This window comes from Megascapheus bottae, chromosome 5, assembly GCF_031878675.1.
Source record: "Megascapheus bottae isolate mThoBot1 chromosome 5, mThoBot2.hap1, whole genome shotgun sequence".
NCBI classification, from domain to species: domain Eukaryota; kingdom Metazoa; phylum Chordata; class Mammalia; order Rodentia; family Geomyidae; genus Megascapheus; species Megascapheus bottae.
The window spans coordinates 20,171,229-20,187,094 of record NC_143513.1 but is presented as its reverse complement, the minus strand read 5'-3'; the positions used below and the strand labels follow the sequence as shown (position 1 = coordinate 20,187,094).

Genomic DNA, 15,866 nt, shown 5'->3' with positions numbered 1-15,866 from the left:
TGTTTTATTACATAGATTATCATGTATCTATGACATACAAACCCTCAGCCTAATTTTAACTATGTTCTAAAATCTAAGTGCCAGTGACTGTATATAGATTTCCTTCTTAAATACTTGTTTGTTAAACACGTCATTTGAAATATGATATAAAAATCACTGTTAAAAAAGCCATATAATGAGTGATTGTTGTCCTTAATGTACTATGTTATCTCTCATCTCTTTTGCTGTCCCTTGGTTATCTCATATTGTTACAGTATCTCATTTTGTTATCTGATATATTGGATATATTTGTATTTGGTTATTTGAAATTCGATAGGGAAGGGGGAAAAACAAGATGAGGGGTGAGGAGGAGGGAAATGGGGACCAAGACATGAGAAAGGGTATCAATGTATGTGAATTAATGCACCTTCTATCTGGTGAATATACTGTAACCCTTCTATTAATTACAATTAAAAACATATGAAAAAATCAGTTAATAAATTTTTAATAAAAAAAGAAATGCTACCAAGATGGGTGGGGGGTGTGTGGGGGGGAAACGGGTACCAAGACATGTGAAAGGGTATCAATGTATGTGAATTAATGCACCTTCTATCTGGCAAATATCATGTAACCCTTTTACTAATTACAATAAAAAAAAATAAAGCAAAAAAAAAGAAATGCTAATTCTACTTATCTAAAATTTACATATTATACATATATATATTGAAATATAGCACCATGATTATATTTGTTATTAGGTCAATTTGAAATAAAAACATTTCATTACTCTAGGAATAATCTAATTGTGTCATAATAAATTTTCACAAGAACAAAGAACCTTTTTTTGTCAAAGTAAAGGCCCTGAAACTCATTGAAATATCTGTACAGCCACAGGGAAAATTTGGAGGTGTTAAGCATAGAACCCAGGGCCTCTTACATACTAAACACACACTCTCCCATTGAGCTGTACTTCCAGCCTCAACTTCCAATGTTATCTGAAATTCTGGTTTGGCCTGAATTAAGTATCAATTTTTAAATTTTGATAAAATATATTACAAAAAGGTGATACAAGGCTGGGATTGTAGCCTAGTGGTAGAGTGCTTGCCTAGCATGCATAAAGCCCTGGGTTGGATTCCTTGGTACCATATACACAAAAGGCCAAAAGTAGCACTGTGGCTCCACTAGTCTTGAGCAAAAAGTGTCCAAGGAGAGTACCCAGGCCCTGAGTTCAAGCCCCAGGACTAGCAAAAAAAAGAAAAGTGATATGTGACCTTAATAATTCAGAAACATATATTTCTGTTTCAAAATAGATTTAATAAAAATATTCCTGCTAAAGTAGAGAAATGAGCACCTGAATAAAAAATAGAAATTATCAATTATCATCCCTCAAAATCACTGACAAAAATCATTCATCTTAAGGATCCTAAAAACTTAAGGACTGCTACAAGAGTACCTAACATAAATTTGGAATTAAATGAACTATAAATCCCAACACACTTACTTTGGAAATGTCACTTGACTTCCTGAATTACTTTCATCCTGCAAGTCAAGAGGCAGCCTCCCATTTAAACGCCCCTTTGGCCTGCTGAAGTTTGACTGATTGGATCGGTGCCCCCACAAGGGAATAGTATTCTTGAGATTCCTGAGAGTAAGATGACTAGGGTCTGATTTCTTTTCCTCACAGACTTGAGAGCTGGAAGGAAGTTTGCATTTTTCTGCAAATCCTTTCTTAGCCACTTCTTCCCCAATATCCACACCACCATACTCAGCCTGGGCAATGACTGTTCCATCTTGATAGGTTGCTTTAATTCGCATTTTTATTTCCTTTTCAAAAATCAAACTTCCCAAAAAGGTTCTGCCCTAAAAGAGTAAAGAAGATATAAATCAGCAATGTCAATGTTTCTTTTTTCTATATACTTTTTTTTTTAGTTCTGGGCTTGAGCTCAGGGCCTAAGCACTATCCTTGGACTTTCTCTACCACCTGAGCCTCAGCACCACTTCCAGCTTTTTTTTTTTCTATGTATGTGCTACCGAGAAATCAAACCCAGGTCTTTGTGCCTGCTAAGCAAGCACTGTACCACTGGGCCAAACTCCCAGCCCTTACATATTTTCTTAAAAAGCATTGTATTTCTTCATTCTTAAAATCTCTATACAAGTGATCTTATTTTGTTGGCCACACTTTTGCATGTATATGAATGTATTTCAATTGCATATTGCTAAAAATCCTCCTTTCTAGCTAATACTATATGTTGTCATATTTATATTTTATACATACTAGTTAATATCTTACAATAATTTTTCTAATGTACTAAAACTTAAATTAGGGCTTTGTGTTTGCAAGCTAGGTGCTCTACATTGAGTTATTCTTTTTTTCACAATGGTTATTTTTAAGGTAGGGTCTTCTTTTATGCCTAGACCAGGGCTGTGATCCATCTCTTGGTTGAGGTAGAGGAGATAGGAGTCTTACAAGTTGTTTTTATCTTGTTTTTTATGGATAAGATTGGCCATCCTCCAATTTCTTCCTCCCATCCTAGAATAATTTTGATAACTTTGGGGACTGGAGACTATTCTGGTGTCAGCTAAATAAAATGGTGTTCTGAGGACTTACAATTAATAAAAATAAATTTCTAGGATGGAAACAGTTCAACAAAACTTTGTTAATTTTAACAATACAATTAGGTATTTGATTTTAGTGAAGAATGCAAGCAAAGAATATGAATGCAAACACCTTGTCCAACCACTTAGAGGTAATAAATAATAAATTATTTTAAAATAAATAAATACAAACTGGGCACCAGTGGCTGACACTTGTAATCCTAGCTACTCATTAAGCTGAAATCTGATGACTGCAGTTCAAAATCAACCAGCATGAGCATCTGTGAAACTCTTATCTCCAATTAACAAGCAAAAAATCTCAATGAGAACACACATTTGACAGCCAGGTACTGGTGACTCACTCCTGGATTCCTAGCTACTCAGGTAGTTCAAAGCAATTTATCATGGTTTGAAGCCAGCCCAGGCAGGAAAGTCTGTGAGATTCTTATCTCCAATTAAGAACGAAAAGCCAGAAGTAGAGCTATAGCTCAAGTGGTAGCATGGTCCTTAAGCAAAAAAAACAAAACAAAACCAAAAAAAACCTCAGGGACAGCATCCACCCAGGGCCACTCCCCCCCCCCAGGACCACACACCCAGCTTGAACTCTGAGCCTATGCCCTGTCCTCCAGGCTAGCACTCTACCAACTTAAGCCATAGCTCCAGCTTTTTTGGCGCTTAACTGGAGATAGGAACTTTCCTATGTAACTTTCCTGGGCTAACTTCAAATTGTGATCCTCAGATCTCAGCCTCCTGAGTAGCTAGGCTTATAAGCATGAGCCACTAACATTTGGGTATATTTATTCTTATCTAATCATCAAAAATGATTATCACCAAAGATAAGCACAAATATATAATTACTTTTGAAGTATTCTAATTTGTTAATATATGAAGTTCAAATCCAGGACCTTGAGCATACTATGTAAGTACTCATCACTGGGCTGCAGCCTCTGATTTTATAATTCATTATTTTTCACTAATTTAGATAAGCTTTTTTTTCAGAGCTGAAAACCAAACTCTGTACCTCCTCCACTGAGCTAAATTCCCAACCTCTTAGATATCTTATATTTTAAACATATTTAATAAAATTTAACGTTTATAGCCATAGAGGTTTACTTTCACTAACAAAAATACCAAAATTCTGTGACTTACCTGATCAAACTGGGTAACTTCTTGGCCAGAAGGAATCTGTAATCCCCACAGTCTATACTTTTTGGCAACACTAGAAAACTGCAATTCCAAAGGAATTTCTACAATATCAGATCGGTTCAGAATTTCAGTATTTCCATAGTCAATGTACCTAACCAGACACTAGAAAAAAAAGAAGACAAACACTGAACCCAGATCAAACACCTCCAAGAGATCCACAAACACAAGTCTATGACAATTTTGACTATGTTATTTCTCCTAATGTTAAAAATAGATCAACATCCTGAAGTTCAAGCTAGAAATAATAAAATCTTACAACTTGTAGGTATAGACAGAAGGAAAAAACTGGAAAAGAGCAAGGGAAGGAGTGACATTATTCAAAAAGAAATGTACTCATTACATGATTTATGTAACTGTAACTACTCTGTACATCACCTTTAGAATAACAATAAAATGCAGCATATACAGATAATCATGTCAGGAAAACAAAAATAAAATCTGAAAATGAAATTGGGTAACTTCCTCTGATAAAATTAAAACCATCTTGCTAGACAGACTTTGAACTTAACAAATTACCCATAACATCTGTATTAATTTTTAAGAAAAGTTTATTATTAAGTCAAATACCATCTTATCCCTAATTTAAAAACTTAAAGCAAATGCAAAATATATTCTCCCATTGTCCAATTATGGGAAAAAGTGGTAGTAGATGGATGAAACCAAGATAAACCATTATGTGTGACAATAGTAAATAATAAGATTGTTTAAAACAAGCTAATTAGACATTAGTATTTCATCACTGAATTACATCAAGAAAATATGCACATATATCATATATTATAAAATTTATATTTTCAAGTCCAGAAAGCAGATAACAGAAAAACTACTATAGATTAGTCTACAGAAATGTTTTCACACATCTTGCAATATTCAATGGCCACTAAACAGCTACTCAGACTATCATTTCCCCCAAATCCCCATAAAATCTCAATGTAAAAAAAATAATAATAAAGCCAACCACCATGGCTCACACCCATAATCCTAGCTACTTAGGCGGCTGACAGCCAGAGAATCAAGGTCCAAAGCATGCTAGGGGAAACAAGTGTATGAGACTCCATCTCCAAAATAACCAGCTGATGGCTTAGTTCAAGTGCAGAGTGCAAGCCAAACAGAGCAAGCAAAATGCTCTGCATCCAAACCCCAGTAGCAGGAGGCATAGGCACGTGTGTGCACATGCACCACACACATACACACACAAACACACACAGAATTTATCACCTTTAATTGAGACACTAAGAAAAGCTGCCAATCAGTCCTCCTCCCTACTTGTCTGTCCATTTGGGGCTTGAACTCAGGGCCTGGGAATTGTCCCTGAGCTCTTTTGCTCAAGGCTAGCACTCTACCACTTTGAGCCACAGTTCCACTTTCAATTTTTGGGTGGCTAATTAGTAGAAAAATCTCACAGAGATTTTTCTGCCTAGGCTGGCTTTAAACTGTGATCACCATATCTGTCTCCTGAGTAGCTAGGATTATGGGCATCACCATATCTGTCTCCTGAGTAGCTAGGATTATGGGCATCACCATATCTGTCTCCTGAGTAGCTAGGATTATGGGCATGAGCCACAAGTGCCCAGCTCAACTCAGTCTTTTATTATTGACAATATCCTACATTATGTTCAGGATCATATGTACTTCAATCTTAATAAATGAAGCTTTAAAGTTTCTCATTACAGAAAATGAAATGTGACTAAGAACTGAAGAACAAATAACTAGTCTTCCAAAAATAATCCACAAATTATGTCTATTGTTAGATAATCTGTGGTGATTATGTAACAAACCAAATTTTCTTTTAAGCAATTGATTTTTATGTTATGAGTTTAAAAAATTAATCAACTTATAAATTCACTTAATTAGCCCTATTACTAATTTGTGAAAATAAACAATGGCACATATTTCCTGCCTTTTCATCATTGATGATTTTCAATACTTTGCATCTGTACCAACACTTATCTTCAGAAAATAATCCTCCATAAATCTGTGAGGAAAAGAAAGAAAATGATTTAGCTTTAGAATGAAAAAAGAACACACTACACAGATCACAATAGAAGTCAATATTTATTAAGCTATTAATATGTGTGAGTACATGCAATAACTTACTTAACTCTAATAACTTTATACTTGGTTTCCACCAAACCTACCTACATACTTAAAAGTTATAAACTAGTATACAGCCACACAAAAATTCAAATTTCTAACTTCAAAATCTATTATGCTACTCTGCCTCTTAAAATAAAAAGAAGTTCAGATCAGTGCAATGGCTCACTGCAACCCAAGTACTGAATAGATGGAAATTTGAAAAACTGTAGGTCTAGGCCAGCTCAGGCCAAAATTAATCCAAGTCGACAAAGAAAGCTAGGAGTTCATACCTACCTAAGTAGAAGGTCCAGACCAGACCAGGCAATAACCAAAATCCACACATGAAAAAAATAAATCAAAAAGATCTAGAGACATGCATCAAATGTTTTAATATTTACTTCCAAGTGGAGCATAAAGATTAGTCCCCAAATAAAAAGGGATCCAGCAGCTTATTTGTCCCTTCTGCTTCTTAGAGATATAAAAAAAGTACAAGTTGGTGCCAGATTCTCATTAGCATCAAGCTTGAACTTCCTTTCCAATATAGAGGCTTAGTGTGTTTGAGCTGCTGTAAAAAAAAATATACCTTAAACTGAGTATTTGGATAGGTCATAAAGAGAATATGACTAACAAGAACATTAAGACATGCTTAATCTCCATACACATTAGAGAAATAAAATTAAAATCACAATACCATTATACACCCACTAGAATGACTAAAACTAAAAATACCAACAATGTAAAGGGTAGGTCAGGACAAAAGAAGTGGAATTCTCATACACTGCTAGGAGATATAATGTATGCTAAGGATGTAAACTCGTTTGACACTTGCAAAACAGAAGCTACTAAAACAAAATATGCTTAGTCAATAATTTATCCAAATTTTACAAATATGAGCAAAAGAAATTAAGCCAACATGTCCAGCAGATTTCTTTAAAGATTTCAAACCATTTTTTTAATTCTCATTAGCCAAAAACAGCAAATAATTAACTGATCAAGGAGAACAAAAGCCTAAAGTGTTCATTAAGTGTAAAGTGTACATTTTACACTTCAATACTACATCTCTTGGGGGGAAAAGACCAATACACAACAATATGAATGAAACTCAGAAATTTTATTGGGCAAAAAAAACCAGTCTTGGGCCGGGAGTTTGGCCTAGTGGTTAAAGTGCTTGCCTAGCATTCATGAAGACCCGGGTTCAATTCCTCGGTACCACATATAGAAAAAAGCCGGAAGTGGTGCTGAGGCTCAAGTGGTAGAGCTCTAGCCTTGAGAAAGTCCAAGGACAGTGCTCAGGCTCTGAGCTCAAGCCCAGGACTGGCAAAAAAAAAAAAAAACCCAGTCTTACACCATGAAGTTCATAGCATCAAATTTTTTAACTGGTAAATAAATTTATGACAAAGCCAGAATGACTACCACTGTTACAGAGACAACTAGCTAAGAACTGACTGCAAGAAGACTCCTGAGCAAAATTTCTAATATAATTGGTTCACATCTTGACCTGAGGGGTCAGTTATATACCCATACATAATTTAATCAATCAAACTACATATTATGTATCTTGGTAGGTAGATATTTTACCAAAAATCATACACTGATAAAAAGAGGGAAAAGAGAAAGTCAGACTGTCCTCCACAGGTTTCTTACAGATTTCTTGTGAATGTCTGCTACAAGCATTCTGACCATTTTACTCACCATTTCATATCATTTAATGTGCCTACTAAAGTATCTGGTACCTAGAAAACCTTACGTAAGTTTTGTGAGGTGGTTAGATAGAATAGTTTCACTTTCAAGCACATAATTCAAAGCTATTTTGTAATATTCATAGTTTTGTATCTATAACAACCACCTACCTCCCTCACTTTTAATCTGTACAACTAAAACTCTGCATTCATTGAACAGCTCCTTTCCATTCCAACTTCTCCCTCTAGTCCCAGGTAACTATTTTGTTGCTAATTTTGACTACTCTGTAAATAGAATTTATAGAATTTATGTGAACATGACAGTCATGTAAGTGGATTCATATTATTAAATTTGTCTTATTTTACTTAGCATGATGTCTGCAATGTTGCAATTTACGTCAGAATTTCCTTCCTTTTTAAGGCAAATAATATCAGGATATTCTTTTTTTTTTTCAGTACTGATCTCAGGACTTCATGCTTATTAGGCACTCTGCAACCTGAGACACATCTTAAGCTATCTGACTATACTTCTAAATGAATAAATTTACTGTGGTGTTGCTAATACAAATTCTAAGTATCCCCAGGTATCAGCAGTTCACACCTGTATTCCTAGCTATTTAGGAGACTGACATCTGACAAAAAAGCTCAAGGAGAGAGCCCAGGCCCTGAGTTCAAGCACCAAGATCAGCACACAAATAAAACTAGGTATCTGCTTCTTCCTTTCAAATAGAATTCAAATTCCAAAACCAATAAAAACCAAGATGTAGGAAAACTAGCAAGTGTCAAGAATATGGCTCACCTTCTTTGAATCAAGATTCCCAAAAACTGAATTGGCATGAGGACAAACTTCTGACAATAAAGAACCAATCTTTATAATATCCTTATTTCTATTGATATTCTAGAAATGAAGAAAAAGAAAAAGCCTAAGATTCAGGAAAACATCATCTTATAATGTCACATAATTAAGAGTTTTACTAAACTTTAAATTTAAAAAATTTTGGAGCATTAGAAATTAAATCAAATTCTGTCAATATTTTTCATAAATTAAATGAGTTCTTATGAGAAATAAGACTATAAAAAATTTACTTCACAGTAAGTTCAAATACTTGTAATTCAACCAAGATACCATATTATTATTGAATCAAATTAAGCAGGCCCCTTGGAAACCAGTTGATTTCAGTGCTAGAAAATAAGAGTGCTCACTTCAGCAGCACAAATACTACAATTGGAATGATACAGAGATCAGTATGATCACTGCACAAGGATGACATGAAAACTCATGAAGTGTTCCATATTTTTAAGGAAATGGAAAGACTTGGAAAAAATCATATTAGGTGACCCAAAGAATCATAGGCTCCATGGCATCCCTCATTTGTAATAATTATTACACATCCAGGATTCTCCTTGCAGAGGATCACAATACCTCAAAACGTATGTATATATGGTCATACAGGATGAGACTAAACGAAATGAACTCTAGGTTATGGAAACGACGTTTATCTTTGTGATTGTTGTTCTTATACTATGTGAAGTTATTTCTTTTCTCTTTTTTGTCCAATTATAGCTAATCTCATGTGGTTACTGTATCTGGCTTTGTTACCTGGTATGCTGTATATACACTTATTTATTTGAATTAGGAAAGGGAAGGGGGAAAACAAAATAACTGGGGGGGGCGAGGGTAGGGAAAGGGGGACAAAAAACATGAGAAGGGGTATCAAGGCTCAAGAAATAATGTACCCATTACCTGACAAATATAACTGTAACTTCTCTATACATTATCCCAACAATAAAATGCAATAAAAATAGAATAAGTTTTTAAAAAATAAAAGAAGAGTTCTGGAATTTATGAAAACAAAAAGCGAGGTGCTAAAAAAAAGATATATTTAAATAACAAGTAGCAATCTGAGTTCTTTGGACACTTTTTGTTTTAATAGCCAGGGGTAAATAATTTAAACAAAAATAATGCTAGCATTAGATTATAACTCATGAAATAAATATCTGAGTATATATTAACATAAATGATCAAATAAATAAGTGGCAAATAAACAACAATAAATACAGCAGAAATTTAAGAATTGCAAATTGTCAAATGCTATAGCAATAAATACTAAAATCTGTGGGTTAAAAGTTGAACATATATTATGTAGTCCTATGGTAGCTCTCCTCAAAATATTTATTGATGACAAAAAATTTGTTGATGACAAATGTATTTACCCATATTTTAAAAACAAAACACTACCATTTTAACCAAATAGATCATAGCTACAGTACTCAATTACAAGATACAGTAACATAAATCTGTGTATTCTTGTTAATCGGTTTATGAGAAACCATCAAACAAACCCAAATGAAGATATATACCCTATATAATTACCAGTAATCATCAAAAGTACGAAAGTCATAAAGTACCAGGAAATTTTAATAAAGTATTAAGATACACAACTAACTATAGTTTAGAATCTTACACTAGAGACAAGAACAGAAAAAAAATCTGGTAAGATTTTAATAAAGAGTAGAATTTATAGTATTGTACCAATATTATTTTCCTAATTTTGTTTTGTTAATTGTTATATATAACCTTCTTTAAGAGGTCAGCACTTTTTGTGCTTAGCTTTGTATTCAAAATTGAATGCACTTATATGAATTGCAGACTTCCAATAAAGAATGTTTCATTAGTGCTTCAAATTTTGCATTAAGAAATTGTACCTCAAATTAAACTATAAGCCATTAGAGAAAAAAAAGAGAGACTAAATTTCCTTTTTCTTCTTCCTGGGACAGTATTTAGTGCCTTTTCCTCTTTCTTCATTCTCTTTACACGTGCCCACATTAGAGCAGCCAAAAGTCTTCAAGACAGCTCTATGAACCAGTACAAGAGCACTTAGCATATTCCAGTGTTTGACAAGCCATCATAGGCTTTCCTACAATACAGTTCTATCCAAACTTTAGAAGGGGCTTTCCCAACCTTGTTTACCTTTATGGAAAGAGCTAGAAAAGCAACATAATTTTCCATGCACTGTGTGCCTAGGCAAACTTCAAGTGGTTTCTGCTGGAAACCTAAAGCTTTTAGGATATTGTCTAAAATACAGTAAACTTCATCCCTGACAAGATTAAAGTGTCTTCCTTACAGCAGACAAAAAAGTCATTGTGGACATAGTGAATGTACAAGAAAAGAAAAAAAAAATCTGAAAAAAAAATGAATGGCTTGAGTAGGAAACAATGAGATTTTACATTTTTAAGAAACAATCTTATAAAAGACCTCTAGATGGAGCTATAAGTTCAAAAGCTCATTTTAAATTCAATTAGACAAAATTTTTTTCTTTAACATAAATCTTTAATTATACTTTGTGTTACATAATAGAAAATCAAGTGTTAAAATGATGACACAATTTTCCTAGGTATTTTTATTTTTGTTTTGTTCAGGGCTTCAGTATGGGAAGGAAGAGGCAAGAGGGAGAAACCAATCAAGCTGCTATTTACCTGGGCCCAAAATGTCACTGCATCTTCTACATGACTTCCAACCACATCTTCAACTAAAATCAAATCAAATGCAAAGAAAATTTGAAATTATTCACTATCACTGAGTTCTTACCCCAAAATAATTTTTAGTGTCAATACCTTTATTGTAATGTGTATCTTCATCCACTTGGACAATCCCTGAAAGACTAAAACAAAAATCCAACAATTAACAAGAAATAAAGACTAAACCACTGAATATTTAAGTTATTAATGTTGTGTTTTAGTCATGTGCCAGTGGCTCTTGCCTTTAATTCTAGCTATTCAAGAGCCTGAGATGTGAAGATCAAGGTTCTAAGCTAGCTCAGGAACGAAAGTTCATGAGACTCTTATCTCCAGTTAACCCCACCCAAAAACCAGAAGTGGTACTATATCTCTAAGTGGTAGAATGCCAGCCTTGAGCGAAAAACAAGCTCAGAAACAGTGCCTAGGCCCTGAGTTCAAGCACCAGGAACAACAACCACCACTACAACAACAATGGTGTTTTCTCCTAAGGAAGTTACCAAATTCAAATTATATTTTAAAAATACTGAAGCCAAGTATCAGTGGCTCATGCCTGTAATCCTAGCTACTCAGGAGACTGAGATAAGTATAACAGTTCAAAATCAGCCTAGGCAAGAAAGTCCATGACACTCTTACCTCCAATAAACCACTCAGAAAAGCTGGAAGTGGTGCTGTGGCTCAAGTGGTAGAGTGCTAGCCATGAGCAGAGAGAGGCTCAGGGACAGAGCCCAGGCTCTGAGTTCAAGCCCATGGCTGGCCAAAAAAAAAAAAAAACGAAACACTGAATGTATTTTCTTTCACAATTTTACTAGGAAAATTGTTTTACCAAACTTTGACAAATCTACATCAAAGATGAAACCATTCATATTTCTATCACTTATAAAACAATATTCTGCAATAATCTGCACATTTTTTAAAACTTGTCTTCTCAAACCAATGTAAACTACATTATATAATACACTACTACAACACTGAAGACTGAAATACTATAATAACTTGAAACAGTTAATCAAATTTATTTAAAAGGCACAGTAGGCTAGATGCCAGGAGCTCAAGCCTGTAATTGTTGATAGTGTAGAGGCTAAGACCTAGAGGACTTCCCTTCAAAGACAAGTTGGGTAGAAAGGTCAAGACTCATTACCAATTAACAACCAAAAAGCAATGCTAAGTAAGCCGGTGCTGATGGCTCACTCAGAAAGGCTGAGATCTGATAATATGGTTTGAACCTAGCTGAAGCAGGAAAATCTTGACTCATCTGCAATTAACCACCAAAATGCCAGAGGTGGAGCTGTGGCTCATGTGCTATACTGCTAAAAAGTGGTAAGTGCATAAAAGCTAAGAGATAGCACCCAAACCCTGAGTTCAGGCCTCAGAACACACAAACTCACAGAACCAGACTGGAAGTATGGTTCAAGTGGAAGGTAGCATGCCAACTGAGCATGCAACCAAACAGGTTTCAAATAAAATAATTAAAAGGTTCTTACCTTTTAAAATACACTGAATTTTGCTCTATTCCTTAAAAATATTATACATTACTGGGTACCAACTTTGTAATCTTTCAAAAGAAATCCTGCTTTATAATTGTATTCCAAATTAATAGAATATAACTTTCCTTTCAAAATCTTGAAGGAAAATAAGAGGATTTCTTTTACTGCTCAGTACCTACTGATCTTAACTTTCTTCTCAAAAAAAAAGTTATGTACAAAAGGCATAAGCCACAATCTGAGAAGCAGAGAATATGATATGATTAGCTAGAATGACCTTTTCTTCCTCATTCCAATACTATTTTGTGAACTTGAATTTTAACACAAATATTCTATACTCTGCACAGGATAAGAGAAAAATGGGAAAGGAGGATTAAGAACAAAAAGTCTGTATTAGACCAAAGGAACAAAAGGCACATGGTATCCTTAATATGTGGCTACTAAATCCAAACAGTACAAGAATGAGGACTCAATAATTTGTGTACCCAATGCTATGGACATGGTATTGGAAATATAAACACAACTACATAGACATAAAAATTTATGACTCTATAGACATAATGTATTATTACGTAGATCAATATGTATCTATGACATAGAAACCCTCTGCCTAAAATCTAAGTGCCAGTGATTGTATACAGAGATTCCCTTCTTGAATACTTGTTTAACACATCATTTGAAAACATAATGTAAAAATCAATGTTAATAAGTTCTTTAATAAGAAGTCTTTATAGAATTGCCTTAAAGGCAGACATCCTGATGCATGCTTTATTTTAAGGTAATTTTTGAGTTTTATTAGTTTCTAACACCACCACTACATCAATGTTTAAAATGCCCTCAACTATGAAAACGAAAAGTTATCAACTGAGAAAAGTGCTTATAAAAAATTTAAAGCTTGCTGTCTCCAATGGCTCACACCTAGAATCCTAACTACTTGGAAGTAGAGATCTGGAGAACCTCAGATGGAAGCCAGCCTGAGCAGAATCTCCCACTAACCAACCCAAAGGAAGCAAGCAAGCTAAGAACTCTGGGAGTTATGCCAGAAGCTCCTGAGAAATCTCAACAGAAGAAAAATAAATAAATAAAACTCTATCATTGAGCCAATGGCTCACACCCATAATCCTAAAATACTCAAGAAACTGAGATCTGAGGATGGCAGTTGAAAGCCAGCTCAGACACAAAAATCTCCAATTAATTACCAAAAAGCCAGAAGTATAAAAGTGGATCACATAGTAGAGTGCTGGCATTGAGGAGGAATGCTCAGGGGCAGAAACTTCTTGGTACTGTGAGTTCAAGACCCAGAGTCAACATAGTTAAAAAAAAAAAAAAGTATTATGATTTTCGTTCATCTCTTTAAAAGATTTTTTTTGCCAGCTAGATGCCAGTGGCTAACTCCTGTAATTCCAGCTACTCAAGTGACTAAGATCTAAGGATGGCCGTTTGAAGCCAGCCTGGAGAAGAAAGTTCATGCGACTCTTTTGCCTCCAATAAACTACTCAAAAAAAGCCAGAAGTGGCGCTGTGGCTCAAGTGATAGAGAGCTCATCTTGAGCAAAAGAAACTCCGGGGCAGTGTTCAGGCCAAGAGTTCAAGCCCCAGGGCCAGAAAAGCCCTTTTTTTCCAACCACACTAAGTGGTATTAAACAAAGATTACTATTAACCTGAATTTTTAAGTTTTAATTCTTAGTTGACTGAAAGATATAAAACCAATTTGTAACCTGTTAAGGGAAAGTAGATCATTTTTGAACCTTGATCGTAGGAAAAAAAAAAAAAAAACAGTGTTTACTTCGGAAATGCCGCCACTAGCTCTAAGAAGCTGCTTTCTAAAGAAATGTTTGAATCTTGGGGCACCGAATATGCGGGAAGGGGAGCGAAGAACTCCATCAAGTCTGAGCCCAGGTGTCCCCAAAGGCACCACACACGGAAGCCGGGCGTCGGTGACCCTCAGCGGTAGCCGCCACGAGCGCCCCGGAAGGCCTGCAATCAGGCCTCGACCATGGACCTGCGACCAGCGAGGGAAAGTCGGCCACCCGCACCCCTCCCCCCACCCCTCGCCGGGGCCGCCCCGCCCCTCGCCCCAGCCCCGGAGAGTCATACCAACCTCTCACTCTCCACTGCTGCTGTGGCTGCTGCTACAGCTGCACTCGAGGCAGCCAACTTCCCCGGGCCCCACATGCCGTCTCCAGCCACCTCCACCACCAGACGGGCTCTCGGCCCACGGCCGCGCACGTGCGGGCGCTCACGGCACAGACTTCCGTGCCCAGCACTGCGCGTGCGCACAAGACTCTTCTCGCGCCACGCGAGAACAGCACGCTAGTCACATGGCTATCGAAGGCACGTGTGTCGAGTGAAGCTGCCCCCGTGAGGGCTGACTCTCGCTGCCACCCACCTACACGTATCTGGACGTAACACAGCACGGCGGCTGCGCGCTGACAATCTGTGAGGCAGGGTCTCCTCGCCTGCTGTCCAGGGGCCGGTTTGCTTTACCAGTGGTCCGGACGGGGAATTAACGTGAGTTCTCCTTTGTTCACGCAGGTTTAAACCTCATTTTCTGTAGATGATGGAAAGAAGCCAGGCGTCTGTAAGCCCAGATCCTAGCTACTCGGAAGGCTGAGACCCGAGGATGGCAGTTGGAAGCCTGGAACTCATCTCCAGTTACTCACCGGAAACGGGTGGAGGAGCTTTGGACCAAGTGGTAGAGCGCGGGTCCAGGGTGGAAGCCAAATGGCTGGCACAAAATTTGTGAAGAATTCTTGATACAGATGGAAAGAAGAATTTTGCTTTCACAAATGACAACTTTGTTTTTCCAGATGAGTAACTTTACACGGCTGTGCATATTTGTTGAAAACATTTCCGCTTCTCCACTGCATTGTCTTCGCAATATCATTAAACATCAGTACACCATATATGCGTACATCTATTTCCGGACTCCCTGTGCTTTTCACTTAATCTCTGCTTTCTTCAGATTGTTCGGATTACTGTGGTTTTATAAGTCATGAAGAAAAGTACTATAAACAACTTTTCTAAATATATGTTGGCCCTACATTTCTGTGCAGATTGCTACTATCATTTGTCAGTGTCTACACACACACACACACACACACACACACACACACACAGATCCTGTTAAGATTTTGTTTAGGATTGTACTGAATCTACATATCACACCTTGACTTTTTTTTTTTTTGGTCTTCTAATACACAAACACCATCTATAGCTCCATTTATTCAATTGTTCTTTTATTCTAGTCGGTTTTGAAGCTTTTGTGGAAAAAAATGGCACATTTTTATCAGATTTATCCATGAGGTTTCCATTTTTATGTTACTATTATG

At 36.1% G+C, this 15,866-nt stretch overlaps 1 protein-coding gene and 1 non-coding gene across 2 annotated transcripts in view; one reads left to right on the top strand and one right to left on the bottom strand.

The window, feature by feature from the left end:
- The window catches only part of Stk31 (serine/threonine kinase 31), a 49,393-nt gene extending 34,582 nt beyond the window's left edge, over positions 1 to 14,811 (bottom strand). Inside the window, exons 1-7 of the mRNA XM_090332770.1 lie at positions 14,636 to 14,811; positions 11,151 to 11,197; positions 11,013 to 11,065; positions 8,335 to 8,433; positions 5,681 to 5,755; positions 3,724 to 3,882; positions 1,481 to 1,839 (exon numbers count right to left, since the gene is read on the bottom strand). Coding sequence (XP_090188896.1) covers positions 1,481 to 1,839; positions 3,724 to 3,882; positions 5,681 to 5,755; positions 8,335 to 8,433; positions 11,013 to 11,065; positions 11,151 to 11,197; positions 14,636 to 14,709 — 866 coding nt within the window. The 5' untranslated portion in view covers positions 14,710 to 14,811. The remainder of the gene's footprint in view (positions 1 to 1,480; positions 1,840 to 3,723; positions 3,883 to 5,680; positions 5,756 to 8,334; positions 8,434 to 11,012; positions 11,066 to 11,150; positions 11,198 to 14,635) is intronic.
- LOC150063081 (U6 spliceosomal RNA) lies at positions 8,731 to 8,834 on the top strand. Its single transcript, XR_016535742.1, has one exon. It is a non-coding gene; the product is annotated as a U6 spliceosomal RNA (small nuclear RNA).
- Positions 14,812 to 15,866: the final 1,055 nt, after the last annotated feature.